We start from the raw sequence: 17,169 nt of genomic DNA on the forward strand, positions 1-17,169 counted from the left end.
TGAGGGACCTCATCTACTGTCTCATTTGCTTGTCACTAAGTTGTGCCTATCACTGTCTTGTGAAAAATAAACAAAACTAAAATGTCATAATTTTCTTATTTTACATCCGATTTTGATGAAATTTTCAGCATTACGCTAATTTTCTTTTTTTTATATATCTATATTCAAATCAACATTTTTTTTTTTGGGGGGGGAGGACTTGACCACTAAGAAAATTCAGGTAATTTTAGCTAAAATTCAACAAATATACAAGAATAAATCATTACATAAAAAGTATGTTAACGTAGTTTTTTCTATTGAAGTCTGACATTCATAATACTAAACATTCATTCCAACGAGTAATTGGGAATGATTTATTAACTGTTATGTCTTTGTGCATGTTTGAAAATTAAATAAAAAAGAATTAATGTATAAAATAGTTTTATTCTTTCATTTTGATTACTTTTTACTACTAATGGACTAGGCCAAATCAATGAAATACATTTATTTAAATTGTGAATAATATGGAATTAGATTAGAACGGAATAGAAAATGAAAATTGTTATGCAGGTATATACATACTTATGTGTAATCGAAATGGAAAATGAGATAAGCTCATGATGAATGCTATATCAAATTAAAGAATGAGTTTGGACAATCACCCTAAAAGTAAGTGTTTATGAACAACAAATCATTCATCCCATTTACAGATGGACAAAAAGTATTATCAGTTAGGTAAACCTTCGTACCTGCCTTAGCTCAACCGTATAGAAAATACTACGTGATAACTTCCCCTTTCATTAAATTATCGCATTTTAGGCCGTCAAAAACCAGTATAGACCAAGACATATAGAGAATTAACAATTGAGTTTCGAAAAATTATCAATATTTCATTAAGATTATTATCAAGATATTCAATTTGTTTGTTGTAACTAATATTTATACGTTCACACCTTTATAGGGGTGGTAACTGGTTGTTAGAGGGGATGTAACTGGTTTAAATCAATGACTTTGATCTTAACTAAATAAGTAAAGATGAATGCCATTCACTGTGTCTCAGTTATTGACAATATGCAAAAAATATAGCTATCAAAGAAAATTATTAAATATGTAAGGCTAGATATTATGATGTTTCAAAAAGTAGGTCACAGAATGGTCTTATTACCATACGAATTTACAGTCTGGTGTTCACATGAAATGGTTTAGTTATAAAAGCTTGCATACACCGAGTCCGATCACATCCGAAAATCAGACATCAAGTGACAAACTATTAACCATAATTATATAGATATGTATTTCTATATACATGCATATGCCTAAGATCATTGGGAGACGAACTATTTATTGAGGGATTTGAAACCACTATATCAACCAGTTTCTATTTCCTACAACATTACTAAAAGACGATTTCAATCAATGTGTCCATTTTCTTCATTAATTGTGTTTTTTTTTGGGGGGGGCGTGTTCATTGGTTATCAGAAAATACATTTGCCATTGCCGCACGACTGAGAGATGTTAGCTTTAAGTAATAGGAGCACGGTGGGTTTTTTTTCTTTTGAAACGGTTTCCATCTCATCTTCAATCGCGTCCATGCTCTGTGAGGCCGCGAAAGGTTTGAACACACACGCTTGAATTCACGACTGCATTACTGCATGGCCTGTTTTTCTGTACTCCCTTGATCGCTACGGTTATTCGGTATCTTTATTAAGAAGGAGGAAGTCACCATTTGAAATGTAGTTTTAAAAAATAATAATAGTGATTCAGAGTGAAGTTTCCAAAAGGTTTCAATCGTTTTGAAAATTATAATAGAATGATTATTTGCTTATTGTGATAATAGCCGAGATGCTTTATAAAGGAGGTGAAGAAAATATATGCAACAGATATGCAAGAACTGATGTGAGTTTCTTTATACTCAGGTCAGAATGGTCGAGTTGCAATCAGTCGCAGTTATGCTCATTGAATAAAAGAAAATGGCGTCAACTCACCTGTGATGCTAAGGCTGGCATATAAAAGCCACACTGTAGGCAGACAGGTCTCTCACAGTCTGTACATTCTAGTCCTTCTTGTGCTGAACCTGGTATAGCATTTTTATCCAATTCGGTCCTGTTACAGACAGGGCATAGATTCTTCGCTTGTCCTTCACCGATACTAGATGCGTCTGAGGCTCGACGTTTGATGTCTTTTGTATACCTGGTAAAGTCTTCTTCTAGATTCCTGTCATGGAGGACAACAAATCACATAGACAATTGAATTAAACGTGAATGCAATCAATGTTTACAGGTAAACATGAAGAGCAGTTTCTGATCGATGTGGTATAATCTACTCTAGATATGAAGTAGGCAGAGTGTAAACTGTAAATGTGACTTGCATAGACTTAGTGTAACGAGTATTCCGCTTGCGCGCGTCCACTGTTTGATCATTGTAGTGGAATGAACATACTGACTATTCTGATTAGTCTGTGATTACAAAGATTATTACGACCTCTCATTTTCCTGTTGGAGGCCTACTTGACTTTCTTTGTACGTCGCATTCAATCATCTCTCCATTCGTCATCCTTTGTTATTTCTCGATTCTGTCGGAATATATTATTATGTAGGCATTAATGACCTCCGTTATGATATCTTATTTCCAACTATATGACACGGTTCCATTCGAAGCCAATATATCTGCTTACAAAACTGTCTGTTAAAAACACACAATTCCATCTTATACATGTACATATTTTTAATGCATAAACACGCATACACGCACTCTCACCCACGAATCCTCAAGTACACACGCACACACACCAATGTATAACACTCATGGGGGAGGTAGAATTTGGCATCTAATATCACGAGAGTAGCACCTTTACAGGGTGCAAACACCCACTTTGAAAGGATTGCAGATGCACGTCTTTTATGCCCTTCTGCACCCTGGATATAGAAAAGATGCACATCCGGAGGGGTGCATACCTTCACTCAAAAGCTCTTTGCAGTCTACGGGATGCAAAAATGTACTTGCCTACCGATCTAATGTTGAAAAAGCTTCATATGGTGCCAACATGCATCCATGAAATAGATGAGCTCCTGATACCCCATTTGAAGGGTAAAAGGTTGTAGAATTATATCTGACCATCATGCATAAAAATTACCTCAACATCATAGCACGTCTTCCTCACATACCTTTAATAACTTCCGGTTTTCGTACTCCAATTCATTAAATGCATGGATTTTTAGTTTTCCTCCACTTAATTTATCAGATACTCATTCCTTTTATTTTGTTTTTGCTTTTTGTTCTACCCGTCTATTTTAAGTCGTTTAATCGTTCCGTTTTGATAAAAGACAGGAAGATTTATAAATCAATGGAAATTGGTGGAAGAGATGAAACCTTTCCTTGTTAATCAAATAGCTTCTAAGTATCAGCAATAAATGAATTATCAAAACAGACTAAAAATTTGAACAATCCGCGAGGTTGTCGACAACATATAATAATCCATTCGGCACATGGCAGCTTTCTCACCTTGCAATGCTGAAATCCCACTCAAAAACACAATTTTAGTTGCGTAATTATACAGTGAAAAGAGTAGGCATATTACAAACTGCATTAATAATATACAATATGCTTTCGATTCGGTGTATTGGAATGAGTGCCGTCGTGCGATCCTCCTCAGATATAAAGATCTAACCTGACAAATATGAGACAATATGTGGTGAAGAACTTTAACATAATGTACAAACCGTGAGACATGAGTAAACTACGTAAGTAAGAGGACTACGACCATTGCTTGATGTGTTGCTTCTAATGCCTCTACAGACCTGGTGAGTGTATGCACGACTCTCATAGCCCAACCTGAGATGAAGAATCTGTATGCTTCTTAGAGGCATGAAGTGATACCCATCTCCTAAGCCGTTAAGATATCTTAATGTGCATGTTCAGGAATGTACGATGTAAGTTATACGTGGCAGTACTGGGTGACAATAACTTAAGGATAGGCTGACGGGGGTAATTGAGTCAACGTAATGACATATTGGAGAAGGACATCGGTACATGCGTCTAGAATACATAATGTCAACTTGAATAATGTAACAGGATGCCCGTGGGGCTAGAAGAGATCAAGACTAGTCTTCAATCTTCAGGAACAATTTTGACACAAACCAATGAAACGTGCTACCATCACGCCTCATGAAAAACAAAAGTTTGCACTTCAATACATCACACCGATGTGTGATCCCATGAATACTACAAACCCTTGTAATAACCATCGTTAAAGTTAAAACATAAAGAAACTTAAATCGTTTAAAGTCGAAACATAAAGAATCTTCTGTAAAAGTTCTTTTTTTATATTAAAGCTCTTAAACCCCATAAAAAACGAACGAATTCATCGGAATATGGATAAAGAAGGGAATTGTATGATTTTATAAACTAAATTATAACACAGTGTAAGTTATAATAGCAGTGTAATTTTGGATTAAACCTTAACGTTTGTATATCAACATGATCAATATCGGTGACCGAGGACGAAAGACTCGCCTTTTATGACATATCTTTGTGATCAATTCTTCACGAAATGAAGGAGGAAAACTTTCGCTCCTTGTTCACCGTATCTTCAGCTAATTTTAAGAAAATAACTTGGTTTCAAAACATTTCATTAACCTAATTTGCTTTTACATACCATTTCCGTCAGTCTAAACGTAATCTAGAAAAATTATTTTCAATTTTTTTGTCTTCTTTAACTTCATCATACAATTCTTAGGCGATTTGTTGATAAGCTTATTAAAATGTTATTGTCCAAAGGATTGAAAAGATCTTAGGGATTTAACCCTTTTAAAATACATCCTACATAAAAGAAAATACATAAAATATCTCGCAAACAAAATCATTAAAACGATAAATATGATCACAATCAAGATGAAATCGATGTATAAGTTATCAGTGGTATTTAACCCTGTAGGCTACAACTATAATTACATCATAAAGTGACAACTATCTGTCATAGTTAGTTCTTCATCTGGAAAATTGTGCGTTTAATTTTGAATTAATTTTTAGGAGAGGTACCGCCAAAACGACACTCAAGCTCGAGATGATAACATTAAATTAAAATCATCTACTGCCATTTATGAAGTTATATGTTGCGCTTTGTTTATTCTCTGGCAAAAACCGCTATGTCAATCCATCAAGTTATTATTGATATTATCAAAATTTTATCATCATTATCATTATTATTGTTATAAATTTCTTCCTGTCATCACGATGAATATTATCAATACCCTCGAAAGCAGATCGATTAACCTAAAACTCGGAGTCTCACCTTTGAATGAAAGGTATTTTCAGTCTCTATTCTGCCATTTTTATTACTTTTATTTTTTTTATTTAATTGTTTCTGTAACCGTGCAATAATTACTATATTGTGATTTAAAAAGTTATAAAAACATCATAATTTCCATATAACACAAATCCTTGTAGAGCAATTAAAACGTCAATTTTAGAGTCTCGTCACAAAGCTATTCAAGACCTTGGGCTTCGTAATGTATAGAGGCCATATCGGAAACAACGTTGTGACTCCATCTACTAATGATATACAGGAAGTAAGATACTAAAGTACCATTGAAGCACCTGCTACACGACGCCAAATTCGAGTTAGAAGAGGTGAGGTGCAATGAGTATGCTCGATGCTATTAGTATTAAAACAACATTGGGAAATGTACATTTTTACTTCATTTATTCAATCATTAGTAACTTATTTATGAACTTATTTATAAGTTTTAAATTTTGTTTATTCAACAAATGTGTACATGTATTTGTTTCCTATACATACATATATATCTATATTATATCTATCTGTGTATATAAACATATATATTGTAAAGAAATGGATAAAGAGAACAATGATAGGCGTAGCTTAAATCAAGGTTCCCCAGAGCTATCTACCCTTTGGAAAAATTGGTGATGCCGAAAAAGTGTCTCTGCCGGGAATCGAACCCGGGCCCTCAGCTTTGAACGCCGGTGCCTTATCCACTAGACCACAGAGACGGGTTGGTGGCTAGGGGGACCCCGATCCGATTGACCGTCAGATTTTCGACATTTTCGACAAAGGGTAGATAGCACTGGGGAACCTTGATTTAAGCTACGCCTATACAATGTTCTCTTCATCCATTTCTTTACAATATTTATATAAAAGAGTTGCCAAAGCTGTTGTACATGTATAACTTCACACACGCGCACACACACATCCCCATACACACACACACACACATATATACATATATATATATATATATATATATATATATATATATATATATATATATATATATATATATATATATATATGTATATATATAGATAGATAGATATAGATATATAGAGATATATATATATATATTACGTTATCAATTTGGTTCGTAATTCATCTTGATACTGTATGTATTCTTATTTTGATCTAGACATTTGAACATCATGAATGTAAACTACATTAAATGAAAATGAAATATCTCATTTAAGCAAATCGATATACATGTATTTCATTAGGGAGAATGATAAGTAATGAGGTTCCAAAGATAAATGTGACTCACGTTTTGATTGTAAAAGAAAGTATACACATTGCAAAATGTTGATAGGAACTCTTCCAAATATTGGATGTAGGCATATTGATAAGACATAAATAAAACGCCATTGCTTCAAAATAATGAATATATATAACTTAATGAGCAGACCGGTTTCGAAATTAAGTGCAATGTGAAGGCAAACATTAATGTCGTTCAGCTTCCTCGACTCCTCCCCTCCCCCTCTCCCACCCCTTCTAATCAAAGTTCAAAAATAGGAGAACATAATATGTTCTTTACAAAACCTTACAAAATGAAATATCATGCGATTACACAATGTCTTATTCGTCATTTACATCCTCTGACTTCTCTCTCCCCAAGTCGATTTTCGACGAACCATTTCAAAAGTGATTTATTAAGCCATGTTTTATCAACTTCTACATAGAACGATACACCTGTAGTCAAAGACATTTATCAGTGTACCTTTAAAGTGACCACGGGCTGTTAATATGAACCATTAAAGTGAAGATAAAGCCACTGTGGCTCATCACCCACGCGGCACCTATCCCCGTCGGCCAGATAGAACCTCATTTCCTAACCTCCTTCATTTTGGTTGCCTGGTGAGCTTTATTCGATTCACGTGTAAAATTAAGCTCTCCCTCTATGATGTCCCCAATAAGAAACCAATGTGACCATCAGAATGAGCAAATGAGATTTATATCGAAGGTATGGTTCCGCCCTGGCAGCTTCAAGCCGCCATTTCATCTCATTTCACCTCCCTTTCCTCTCCGATATGGCTTACACACCACATTTCATTATTATGTAGAGACACCTAGCGTTTGAACTCCTGCTGCTGCTGTTTTGTGATAGCAGTGTATATTAATAGGATGCAAGCAGTCATGCACAGCCTATAATTTACTACATCTATCACGTTGACGGTGGCTTGGCCGCAAGAGTCACGCTTTCACTGTTTTTTCATAGGTAATTATAATGATAGAGTTTGTGTATCCAGGTAATATTGAGTGGAAATGCTTCATGAGGTTAATTATGTGTCCAACCAACATTGGGCATTTCTTTGGGGTCATTTTTATTTGTCCAGCGTGATGAAAATTTTGCCCATTCTAAAGTGATTGCTGATTATTTATAACCTTACTGGAATTAATAAGAACGGAAAAATTATTCAGATCTAAAAGACACCAAATATGCCATATATGGAAACTACAACCGAATAGTTCTCCATACGATATCAATATCTTCCTTACAAAATCAACATTTTGTTGACGAAAGCCAAAATAATCGTATTTCGGCCCATATTTCAGAGCAAGAACTCCAACCACTCTCAACCATATATGCCGATCGATATGCTCGAATATTCATCACACCAGGTTCTAAAATCAATATGTTTCCTGCATATGAAATAATCAGCACGAAAATAAATACACCGTTCTACTCGAAACGTGTCCTTTGTGTGAAGGAATGAAGAAGGCGTGAATTACAACCTCATGACCACCTGCAACGCCAAGAATGCTTTTAACTCTAATTATAATTGAAATTAAATTGTATTGTCTATCGACCAGCAGTAAAAGTGGTATATTCTTATGTTTGACAAGTCATTCTCTCTTTTTTTTACAAGACCATCATAATTTCAGACAAGTTTTTGCGATTTACATCAATAATTTTTAATCAATCCATAATCAAATGCATTAGAGAAGTCAGTAAATTGAAAGGAAGTAAACCCATATCGTTCAAAGCCCATAGAAGCTCCAGAAATGTATATTCTTAATAGTTTTATTACGCTCTCAAATTTGATGTTCATTTAATATCAATAGAAGATGATTTAGACCTCAAAGCTGCAGCCAAGGGGATTTTTTTGGTGATAATTTCAGACAATGATTAGATATGAGGCCAAATATTTGTCATTTTACAGTTGTTAAGATCATAGCGGTTTCGCATTTGAATAATTGTGGCTATATATGTTTTTATTTTTAATTATATAAATTTCTAATTAGATTCCACTAACTTTTTATCCGTCATAAAGCTCTTATGAAGCCTTGTAACTTTCTAATTGTTATCACTTCATCTCGCTCGATAAGAATTTGTATACGCTGTTTCTAACATATATCAATTCTCATACACCCACTCCCGTAAAAAAAACATACGCTCATCATAAATACTGTAACTCTCTCTCTTCCTCTCTCACACGCATACACAATCCCTTAAACACACATCTCCACTCATAACATCTAATAATGTCCAATGCACAAGCCAGTTCTCACACATGCACAGAAACATCAATAGCAAAGGCCAAAGATTACTTATATAAATGTCGCAATAATAAACATAATTAACTAGCAAATAATTATCATGCAATGCACCTGTCAATTTCGAAATTGTGCTCATAACAATGATTCGTTGGCAAATATGATAGACATTTTTTAAATTATATAGAATAAATACAGATTTCAGAACAACGTATGTTTGTTAATACAGAAGAAAAGGTGTAAAAACTACCCAAGCAAACTTTATGAAAATAGAATTATCATTACTTTTACATGTACGTTGCATGTGATGAAGTTAAAACTTACATAGCCTTTATCTTTTAATATATCCTACAATATAATAATAATAATATAGGTATATTTACCCAGGGTAGCCACTTCAGTTTCGAAAACTGTTCTACCAGCGGGCCCTGCTAATATGGATTTTCTTAAGCTACAAGAGTTATGTAGATTATTTTAACTAGTTTGATTTAAGCTGAATTTATGTATTTGGACACTTTACATAAATGTGATATGATTACATCACTATGTTAAGATATGCACGTCCATTAAGTTCTCAGATATAAAAGGGTTTAATGTTTCAAATGAAGACGAGATTTACAAGGAGATATAGGATTGCGATATCATCAAGTTTCCTTCTCTGATTTCGCTTCCCGATTATCATTCTTCTCTGTACTTTAGGACACTATATTGGGAAAGAAACTGTTGGTTATCATTATATAGAGACAAAAATGGCTCGGTTGTTGTGTTTTTTTTCACAGATACCTCCTAAATTATAAGACTATATAATATACATACTTTATTCAAATACTGAAGTTCTTATCCCAGCATTTCTTTTTACTGTGCACATCATATTCCCTTTAGAGTCAATAAAATTTATTTTATTTATTTTTATTTATTAAGTGAAGGCAGGGGAAAAGGAAAGTTGTCAGGTCCACTATTCGCGTAATTTCTGACTCCCTTTAATATCAAGTTCGAATTTCCAAATGTGTTTAATACAAAATTTCCGTTATTTCATTTGTATTCCGTATAGAAATTGCAGCTGTTAATCTCTTGAAATCTGTGTCTCACCTGTCACGCTACAAATTAAAAGGTCGTCCAAAATCCCTGTCAAATCAGTGTCTTGTGTTATTGTGGCATCGTTTTATAAAGGTGCAACATTCCCTTTCACATCCCCAATGACAGAACGAAGTAAAACTTTTCCTTTAATTGGCAAAGTATCTATCTGATCATAGGCTTGTCATTGGTGCATGCAGATGGTGGAGCTCAGATGGTCGTAGAAATCAATAGTCTAGATTGAGTACTTGACCTCCCTCCTTATTTATCGTTAGTCTCCTTCTACAGACACAATTATCTTTAAAAAATTCTTGACAAACTGAATTAGAATGCTACATATGCTATTGCCAAAGAAAGGGATGTGATTAAGGAGCGTTAAAGATCAGGACTGGAATGTCTGAAAAAAAGACATATCTGCAATACGAGACCATAATTTGCCATCATAATCCGTAGCTTGTCCAAGGTTTACTAGATGTGGCAATAATATTATTAGCGCAAGCTGGACTCGAATAATTGCATTTTCAAGCATAATATTAAAGTAGTGGAATCCTTTCCAGAACATCATTGAACATGATGGCCCTGGGAAGCGGGGGTGCTGCGTGTATTATTATCCATAGGCAGCACCCCATAGAAATTCTGGTAGTGAGGCAAATGGGAAAAATATAAGAAAAATCACCAACATTTTGTAGTAAAATCACCCTTTCCTTGTCAAATTTGTTGGCACAATAACGACCTACATTTTGTAGTGAAACTTTTTTTTGCTTGTCAAATTTCTTGGCACCAAAGCGGCCATCACTTTGTAGAGAAATCTTTCTCTTTTTTTTTGCAAGTTAAAGTTTCTTCAGTACCCCCAGCCAAAATCGTTCCCAGGGCCCTGTCAATATATTAGAATTTTTAATAGCTCAGAAACATGCCAACTCATGGGATTTTAATTGTATACATTGTGTTCTTTAGCTCTTAGAAAAGTTATTACTGAATGAAGATAATATTAAAAAACAAAGAACGTAAATATAGTCACTGGGTACAGCTAAAGCCCGGTATATACATCACAAGTTTCGTTACCAAACAACCAATGTTTGGATGTAAAGGACACGTATGTAATTGAATAATCAATTTGACCTATTAGGCTGGTATTGTAAACACGCTTTTAAGCCAGTTAGACACGTCTTCTGGTTTCATACATATTCTACTTCTGACGAAAAAAATGCTAGAAAACCCTCCGTTTCTGATCTGAGTATAAAAACTTCAACTCGCGCCTCGCGCTCGCAACATCTGGTTAGTGAAATACGTATGGTCTTAGTGAATTCCTACAAACAAGCCTTAGAATGCCCCTCTTCTGGTCTGAATTTCCAAAATTATCAGCTCGCACTTCGCGCACACAATATTTGATTAGTGAGATGCGTATGACAATCATGATTACAATGACTTCAAAAAGTGCTTCATGTGTTTAGATGTAATTCTAAAAAAAAACCAGCAAGCACTTGGTACTCGTATTAGATGACTATGGTGAGATATGTACACTCTTAATGGATTCCTCAAATATATTCCTTAAAATGTCCCTGTTTGAGGTCAATACATACAAGAATTTCAGCTCGTGCTTCGCGCTTGCATTGTTTATTTAGCGAGACAGATACGTATCATGATTATAAAAAGAATTGCTTATAACGTCCCTTTTGAGGTTTGAATATAACAAAAATTCAGCTCGCGCTTCGCGCTCGCATTATTTAATCAGTGATATACATATCCGTTTAATAGCACTGTCCTTAAAATTTCTCTGTTAGGTCAGTATACCTGGCAACTGAGCGCGCTCACTACTCTAAGTGACTCAAAATTTTTGCTGGTGCCCCCCCCCCACCATGCCGTAACCCACAATACGCCACTGGCCGTCGTACTAATGACAAATCGATTAAACTAGTTCATAGACTGGAACCGCCGAAAATAAAATGAAAGATTACCAGTGAAGTCAAGGTGGGCTCTAAAGGGGAGAAAGAGGCCGGGGCGAACGCAAATATGATTTTCCAAGTAGGCCAAGTAAAAAAAGCCATTGCTATACTATAGCTATAACTTGAATTTTTAATCAGTATATTTTTAGATCTATCAAAAGCTTTTGATTGTATTGATTTTTATATTTTATTTCAGAAATTGTATTTTTATGGAATTAGAGGGACTCCATTGTTATTATTGAAAAGTTATTTATTAAATCGTAAACAATATGTGAGCATTGGCAATAATTAATCAGCATAAAGCAATATACAAATGTGTGTACCTCAGGGATCTAATCTAGGCCCATTGTTATTTTTATTGTATATAAATGACTTGCCAAGTGTTAGCAGTATTTTATCATTTATTCTCTTTGATGACGACACAACAATGTGAATTTCATATTAAATACTGAAATAGCCAAAATTCAACGATGGTTTCTTGCCAATAAACTTTTTATTAATTTCGAAAAAAACAAATTATGTTATTTCTAAAACACACAATAAACATATTGATAAAAGTGCAATACGAATAACAATTGCCAATAAAGCAATAAAGCAGGTTAATCAAGTAAAAATTTGAGGAGTAATTCTTGATGAAAATATGATATGGAAATATCATATACACTACATTTGTAAAAAGATTTCTAGAGTAATTTGAGTATTGAACAGAGTAAAAAAAAATTACCATTACGCATCCTTGTAAATATATATAATACCTTGATCTTGCCACATTTGAACTATTGTCTGATTATCTGGGGTGACTGTGCATCATATTCATTTCAAAGGATATATGTGATTCAAAAAAGTGCCATAAGGGTAATAACAAATTCCCTTTTTAGAGCTCATACACAGATTTTATTTTTAAGCTAAAAATTTTAAAGCTAAATGAACTTTATGAATCGAAAATTATCTTATTCATGTACAAATATTTCAGTCTAAATTCTACTTTTCCATCTTGTTTTAATACTTATTTTATATTTAATAGCAGTATAAATAATTATGTAACGAGGTATTCAAACAAAATTATATATACCGTTCTTTCGTTTTACGCTTTCTAAATCTACAATTCGTTATAAAGTACCAACCTGTAAAATAATTTACCCGATACTTTGAAATTATCTGTTACATTTCCATCATTGATACGTAGGTTAAAACAAACCCAACTGTCTACTTATAGTTAATAATTCCAACTGCCTTTCTAAGGTGGGGGGGGGGGGTTGATTTTGATATGTTCGTGTCTGTGTTTTGTTTGTATGACCTTTTTTTTGCCACTATTCTATTTGTGTTTTTAATCGTACCATAATGTAGTAATCAAGGGAGTCGGCTTTGACAGGTCAATGGCCTTTCTGACTTCCTACATCCGCTACATTTTATTTTCATTTCTTTTATATTTCTACAAAAAAAATTATCGCTTATATACTGTGATTTAAATTCTTTTACTCCTTTGTTGTTGTTGTTGTATACTTGTACATATGTTTGTATGTTTTTAAAGGGTGTCAAACAAATGAATTGAATTGAATTGAACTTCATGGATATCATCGACACTGGTTGAAAGGTGTATGCGCGAAGGTGGTTATGTGTGAGGATAGGGTTTGTATGTGTGATATATTTTTATTTTTTTAAAGCGACATTGCTAGACTCACGAGACCGGCCTTCTGAACAGTGTTACTAAAATTCTCCTCTCCAGCAAAAAAAGGAGACATTACAGTGATTACCATCCGTGTTAGAACAACGTCATTATGAGTTTGTAGAGTATTTACTGTCTATACAACTCTTCGATGTCAATGTTATGATGCCTCATGTAATTTGCATTGCACTCCAATTTGCACTTCGATCTTTCAACATAGAACACTATAATAAGAAAGGGTGCTTGAAATATGAACCTTTCAACAGGTAACCTATTATAAGGTTAGCATTGAAATTGTTTTAGGCCTACCGATTAATGCAAGAGGATATATGTGGATGGGTATGTGCATATGTGTAATTTAGTTGTTGTTTTTAAGAATTGTATCAATAGTACAATTGTATCAATAGGTGAGGTAAATGGGTACCAGTAGGAAGTAATTCCTTAAGAAGCTGTGTGCGCTATGAACGCCTAGCTTAGCCGGGTAATATAGGAGCGCCTTGAGCACCTAACAAGGTGGATATGTGCGCAATATAAATATCCTATATTATTATTAGTAGTAGTAGTAATGATAATAATTATTATTATCATTGTTATTATTATTTTCATTATTATTATCATTATTGTTATATTAATAAACAGTATATCGCATAATGATTACAACGTCTCTATACTCTTCCAAGGACTTAGATATTATTTAAGTCTTGGACCGACCTATCATATCATCGCATAAAAAATACGATGACTCGCTCCTGGAACCTCTGCATTAAAATAATCATACCTCCACATGTAGCTTCGATTACAGGAGCACGATACAGTGCTCATTTATATTTCAAAGAGTTGATAGGTTCTTATAACTCGGATGAGGAATTGTTCATTTTTAACGATGTTTCTGCCAGTGTACCGATTGCATTCATACAAAGCATTAGTGGGGTCATTAGGTGTTTCAAAATAAAAATACAAATTCAATTACCTGACTCTCTCTTCATCTCTTTCTTGAAGACCCCTGGCCCTGTTAAGAACAGCCAGAATATGGGTTCTTTCTTCTTCTGTCAAATGACTTAGATCTGCTTCGGGAGGCTGATCGTCCATTGGTGGTGCTGTTTTATTTTTTAACCTGGATCCATCACTAATCCTTGGGGTATTACTAGAAGGTTTTGGTCCTGCGTTAGTACTTCCGCGGCCTGGACCTTCTGCGGGTGCTCTATTACCCCTTCCTCTCCCCCTTCCTGGAATAACAAATGCCGGACTTGCTGCACTGGTGTGTGGTGGCGAAACCCCTGCAGATCCACCAACTATTGAACCTGTCCAACCACCAGCTTGTCTACCCGCTTGACCAGCTTGTCTACCCACTTGACCAGTTTCTCCCCTTCCTCCACCTCTTCCTATACCTCTTCCATGTCCACCATACGTCTCAATACTGCTACCTGTGCCTCTTCCAATTCCTCTGCCACCACCGATACCAGCTCTACCACCAACATTTTCCTGGCCGCTACCACCACCACTACCAACAACTGCACTGCCTCTTCCAGCACCAATGCCATCTCCTATTCCAGGACTGATACTTCCTCCTCTCCCGACCCCTCCCGCACCTGCAAAACTCCTGCCCATCATTCTTTCCCCATCATCATGTATCTGTCTGCTCCTCTCGTATGGTATTGGCGTTGGATGTTGTGGTATCCCCTCTCCTTCGCTCATCTCATTCCCCATCTTTCGCTACAACGGTCGTCCACAAACTTAAAGACAGATAAGGATACAGCTAACTGTGCCGTGAAGCAATTGATCTACAACTTAAGCTACCCTCACATATGAAGGTAATCCTCATCATTTTTTACAAGTAGCTAGATTTATCCATGAATCCGGTGCTAGGTCGGCTGGATGTAGTGATTAGCTCCCCTACAGAATAAGGGCGTTTGTCTACGGGAGATAGTGAAGTAGCGCCAATATCCATGTGAATCCATTGATTATAGCGCATATAGTATGTGGGTAGGTGGAACGAGAGCGTACAGCTTTAGTTTTGCATGATGTGTGTATTCACCGAGTGAAAATGGTAGTCATAGAGAACGCACGTCGATGGTACACACAGACACACACTCATCTCACTAACGATATGCGAGCATCAGTGATCGCCAAATTACTCACAAAATATCCGCACTGGACGCTCAAAATGCAAAGGCGATGCATAGACCATGGCGGACTGAGTGGTTACGGCTCATGAACTCACATGCATCCATTTTCTAATTACCTACAATATAAATCAGTTGTATAGGGATACTGTATAGAAGTAACCCATTTTGTTTTTGAAATATTCACCTTTTTTATATGAATCATTTCTTAAGTGCATTGTACGTAATATTTACACGGTTGCTCAGCTTACCTTTGATGGATCCTGCATGGTTTTCTCGTTGCGTGCCAGTTCAGATGAATTACACTTGCATGATAATGGGATAACAACAAGTGCCGCAAAACAAGACACTGCTAAAGTCATTTCATTTTCCTGATATTTCTATCAAATCGATTTGCATCTTGCGGCTCATCACACACCCACTATCATGTCAAAACGGGATTATGATTCTTACTTCTCCTTGGTTGTGCTTTATAAGGACATGTATCAGGTCGTGGCACACTCTCGATAATAATGATAATACCATTAATATTATATATATATATATATATATATATATATTGAGAGGATGCTATAAATAGGCTACAGCGAGAATAAGCAATGATGAGACGTAGTCGGGGGTTCAGTTCATCAAGTTTAATCACAAGCTTTCGGCTATAAGTGGGCCTTCTTCAGGCCTGCACAAGAGAAACAAGCGGCAATAATGTACAACCACATTTGCGGATTATGTATACACAGAAAAATGTTACTACAACTTAAATAAGGCTAATTCAAGTCGTTGAAGTCAATCATGGTTAGCAGCCGCCAATTATAACTGTACATTATTTCAAACCAATATCCTTACAAATAAACTTTTTTTGTATACTCTAATTCCATAACCGTTCACATAGGATCTTCCTGCATTATGATGATATACAGTATTATAAATATGTATGTATTGTTTTAGACGTCTGTTTATAGATCTTCATACGGTGGCTGCCAAATCATGATTGAAATCAACGACTTGAATAAGCCTTAAGTTTTTGTACATTATTGCCACTTGTTTCTCTATTGTACCAGAAGAAGGCCATCACATATGACCGAAAGCTTAATTGTGATTAAACTTGATGAACTGAACCCCGGCTATCTCATTGCTAATTCTCGCTGTATTTATAGCATCATCTCAAATATATACTCCAAAGCACCCTAGCAATGTATAGGTCCCTGTTTCACACTTATTTATATATATGCACAACAAAAAAAGTAAGTCCCCCTTGAAAAAACATCAATAATTTCCGAACCAATGCAAGTTTTTGATATATTTTTACATGAGCGTGTAGGTAATTTTATAAGCTACCCTCTGAGTAAATGCTGTGGACGTATCTTACGTCATGCTTCAGTGAGCACCGTCAGAAGGCAAATATGTCACTTTTCAAAAGTCACAAGCCAAATATCATGACTTTGATTCCATTTTATAGGAACTGATTCCACATTATCATCATGAAAAATAGTCAGAAGGTTTGTCATGTTTGTAAAAGGTACTTTCTGAAAGACGATACAACTTTTTGGGCTAAATTTCACGGTTGAATAAACACAAGTCCAAATTTGCTATAATTTGATT

At 35.1% G+C, this 17,169-nt stretch overlaps 1 protein-coding gene across 1 annotated transcript; it reads right to left on the reverse strand.

Moving 5' to 3' along the window:
• Nucleotides 1–245: 245 nt before the first annotated feature.
• Nucleotides 246–15,745, reverse strand: LOC121410224 (protein argonaute 18-like). Its single transcript, XM_041602163.1, has 2 exons — nucleotides 14,418–15,745; nucleotides 246–2,193 (listed from the first exon to the last, which is right to left on the reverse strand). The coding sequence occupies exons 1-2, from the start codon at nucleotides 15,152–15,154 to the stop codon at nucleotides 1,956–1,958; spliced, it is 975 nt and encodes a 324-aa protein (XP_041458097.1). The 5' UTR covers nucleotides 15,155–15,745; the 3' UTR covers nucleotides 246–1,955.
• Nucleotides 15,746–17,169: the final 1,424 nt, after the last annotated feature.

The sequence above is a fragment of the Lytechinus variegatus genome, chromosome 3, assembly GCF_018143015.1.
Source record: "Lytechinus variegatus isolate NC3 chromosome 3, Lvar_3.0, whole genome shotgun sequence".
NCBI classification, from domain to species: Eukaryota; Metazoa; Echinodermata; class Echinoidea; order Temnopleuroida; family Toxopneustidae; genus Lytechinus; species Lytechinus variegatus.

Coding starts and splice junctions, on each gene's coding strand:
- LOC121410224 (XM_041602163.1), bottom strand. CDS start 15,154: ATGGGGAATGAGATGAGCGAAGGAGAGGGGATACCACAACATCCAACG. Junction 2,194..14,417: donor AGAGATGAAGAGAGAGTCAG/GTAATTGAATTT, acceptor CCTCCATGACAG/GAATCTAGAAGAAGACTTTA.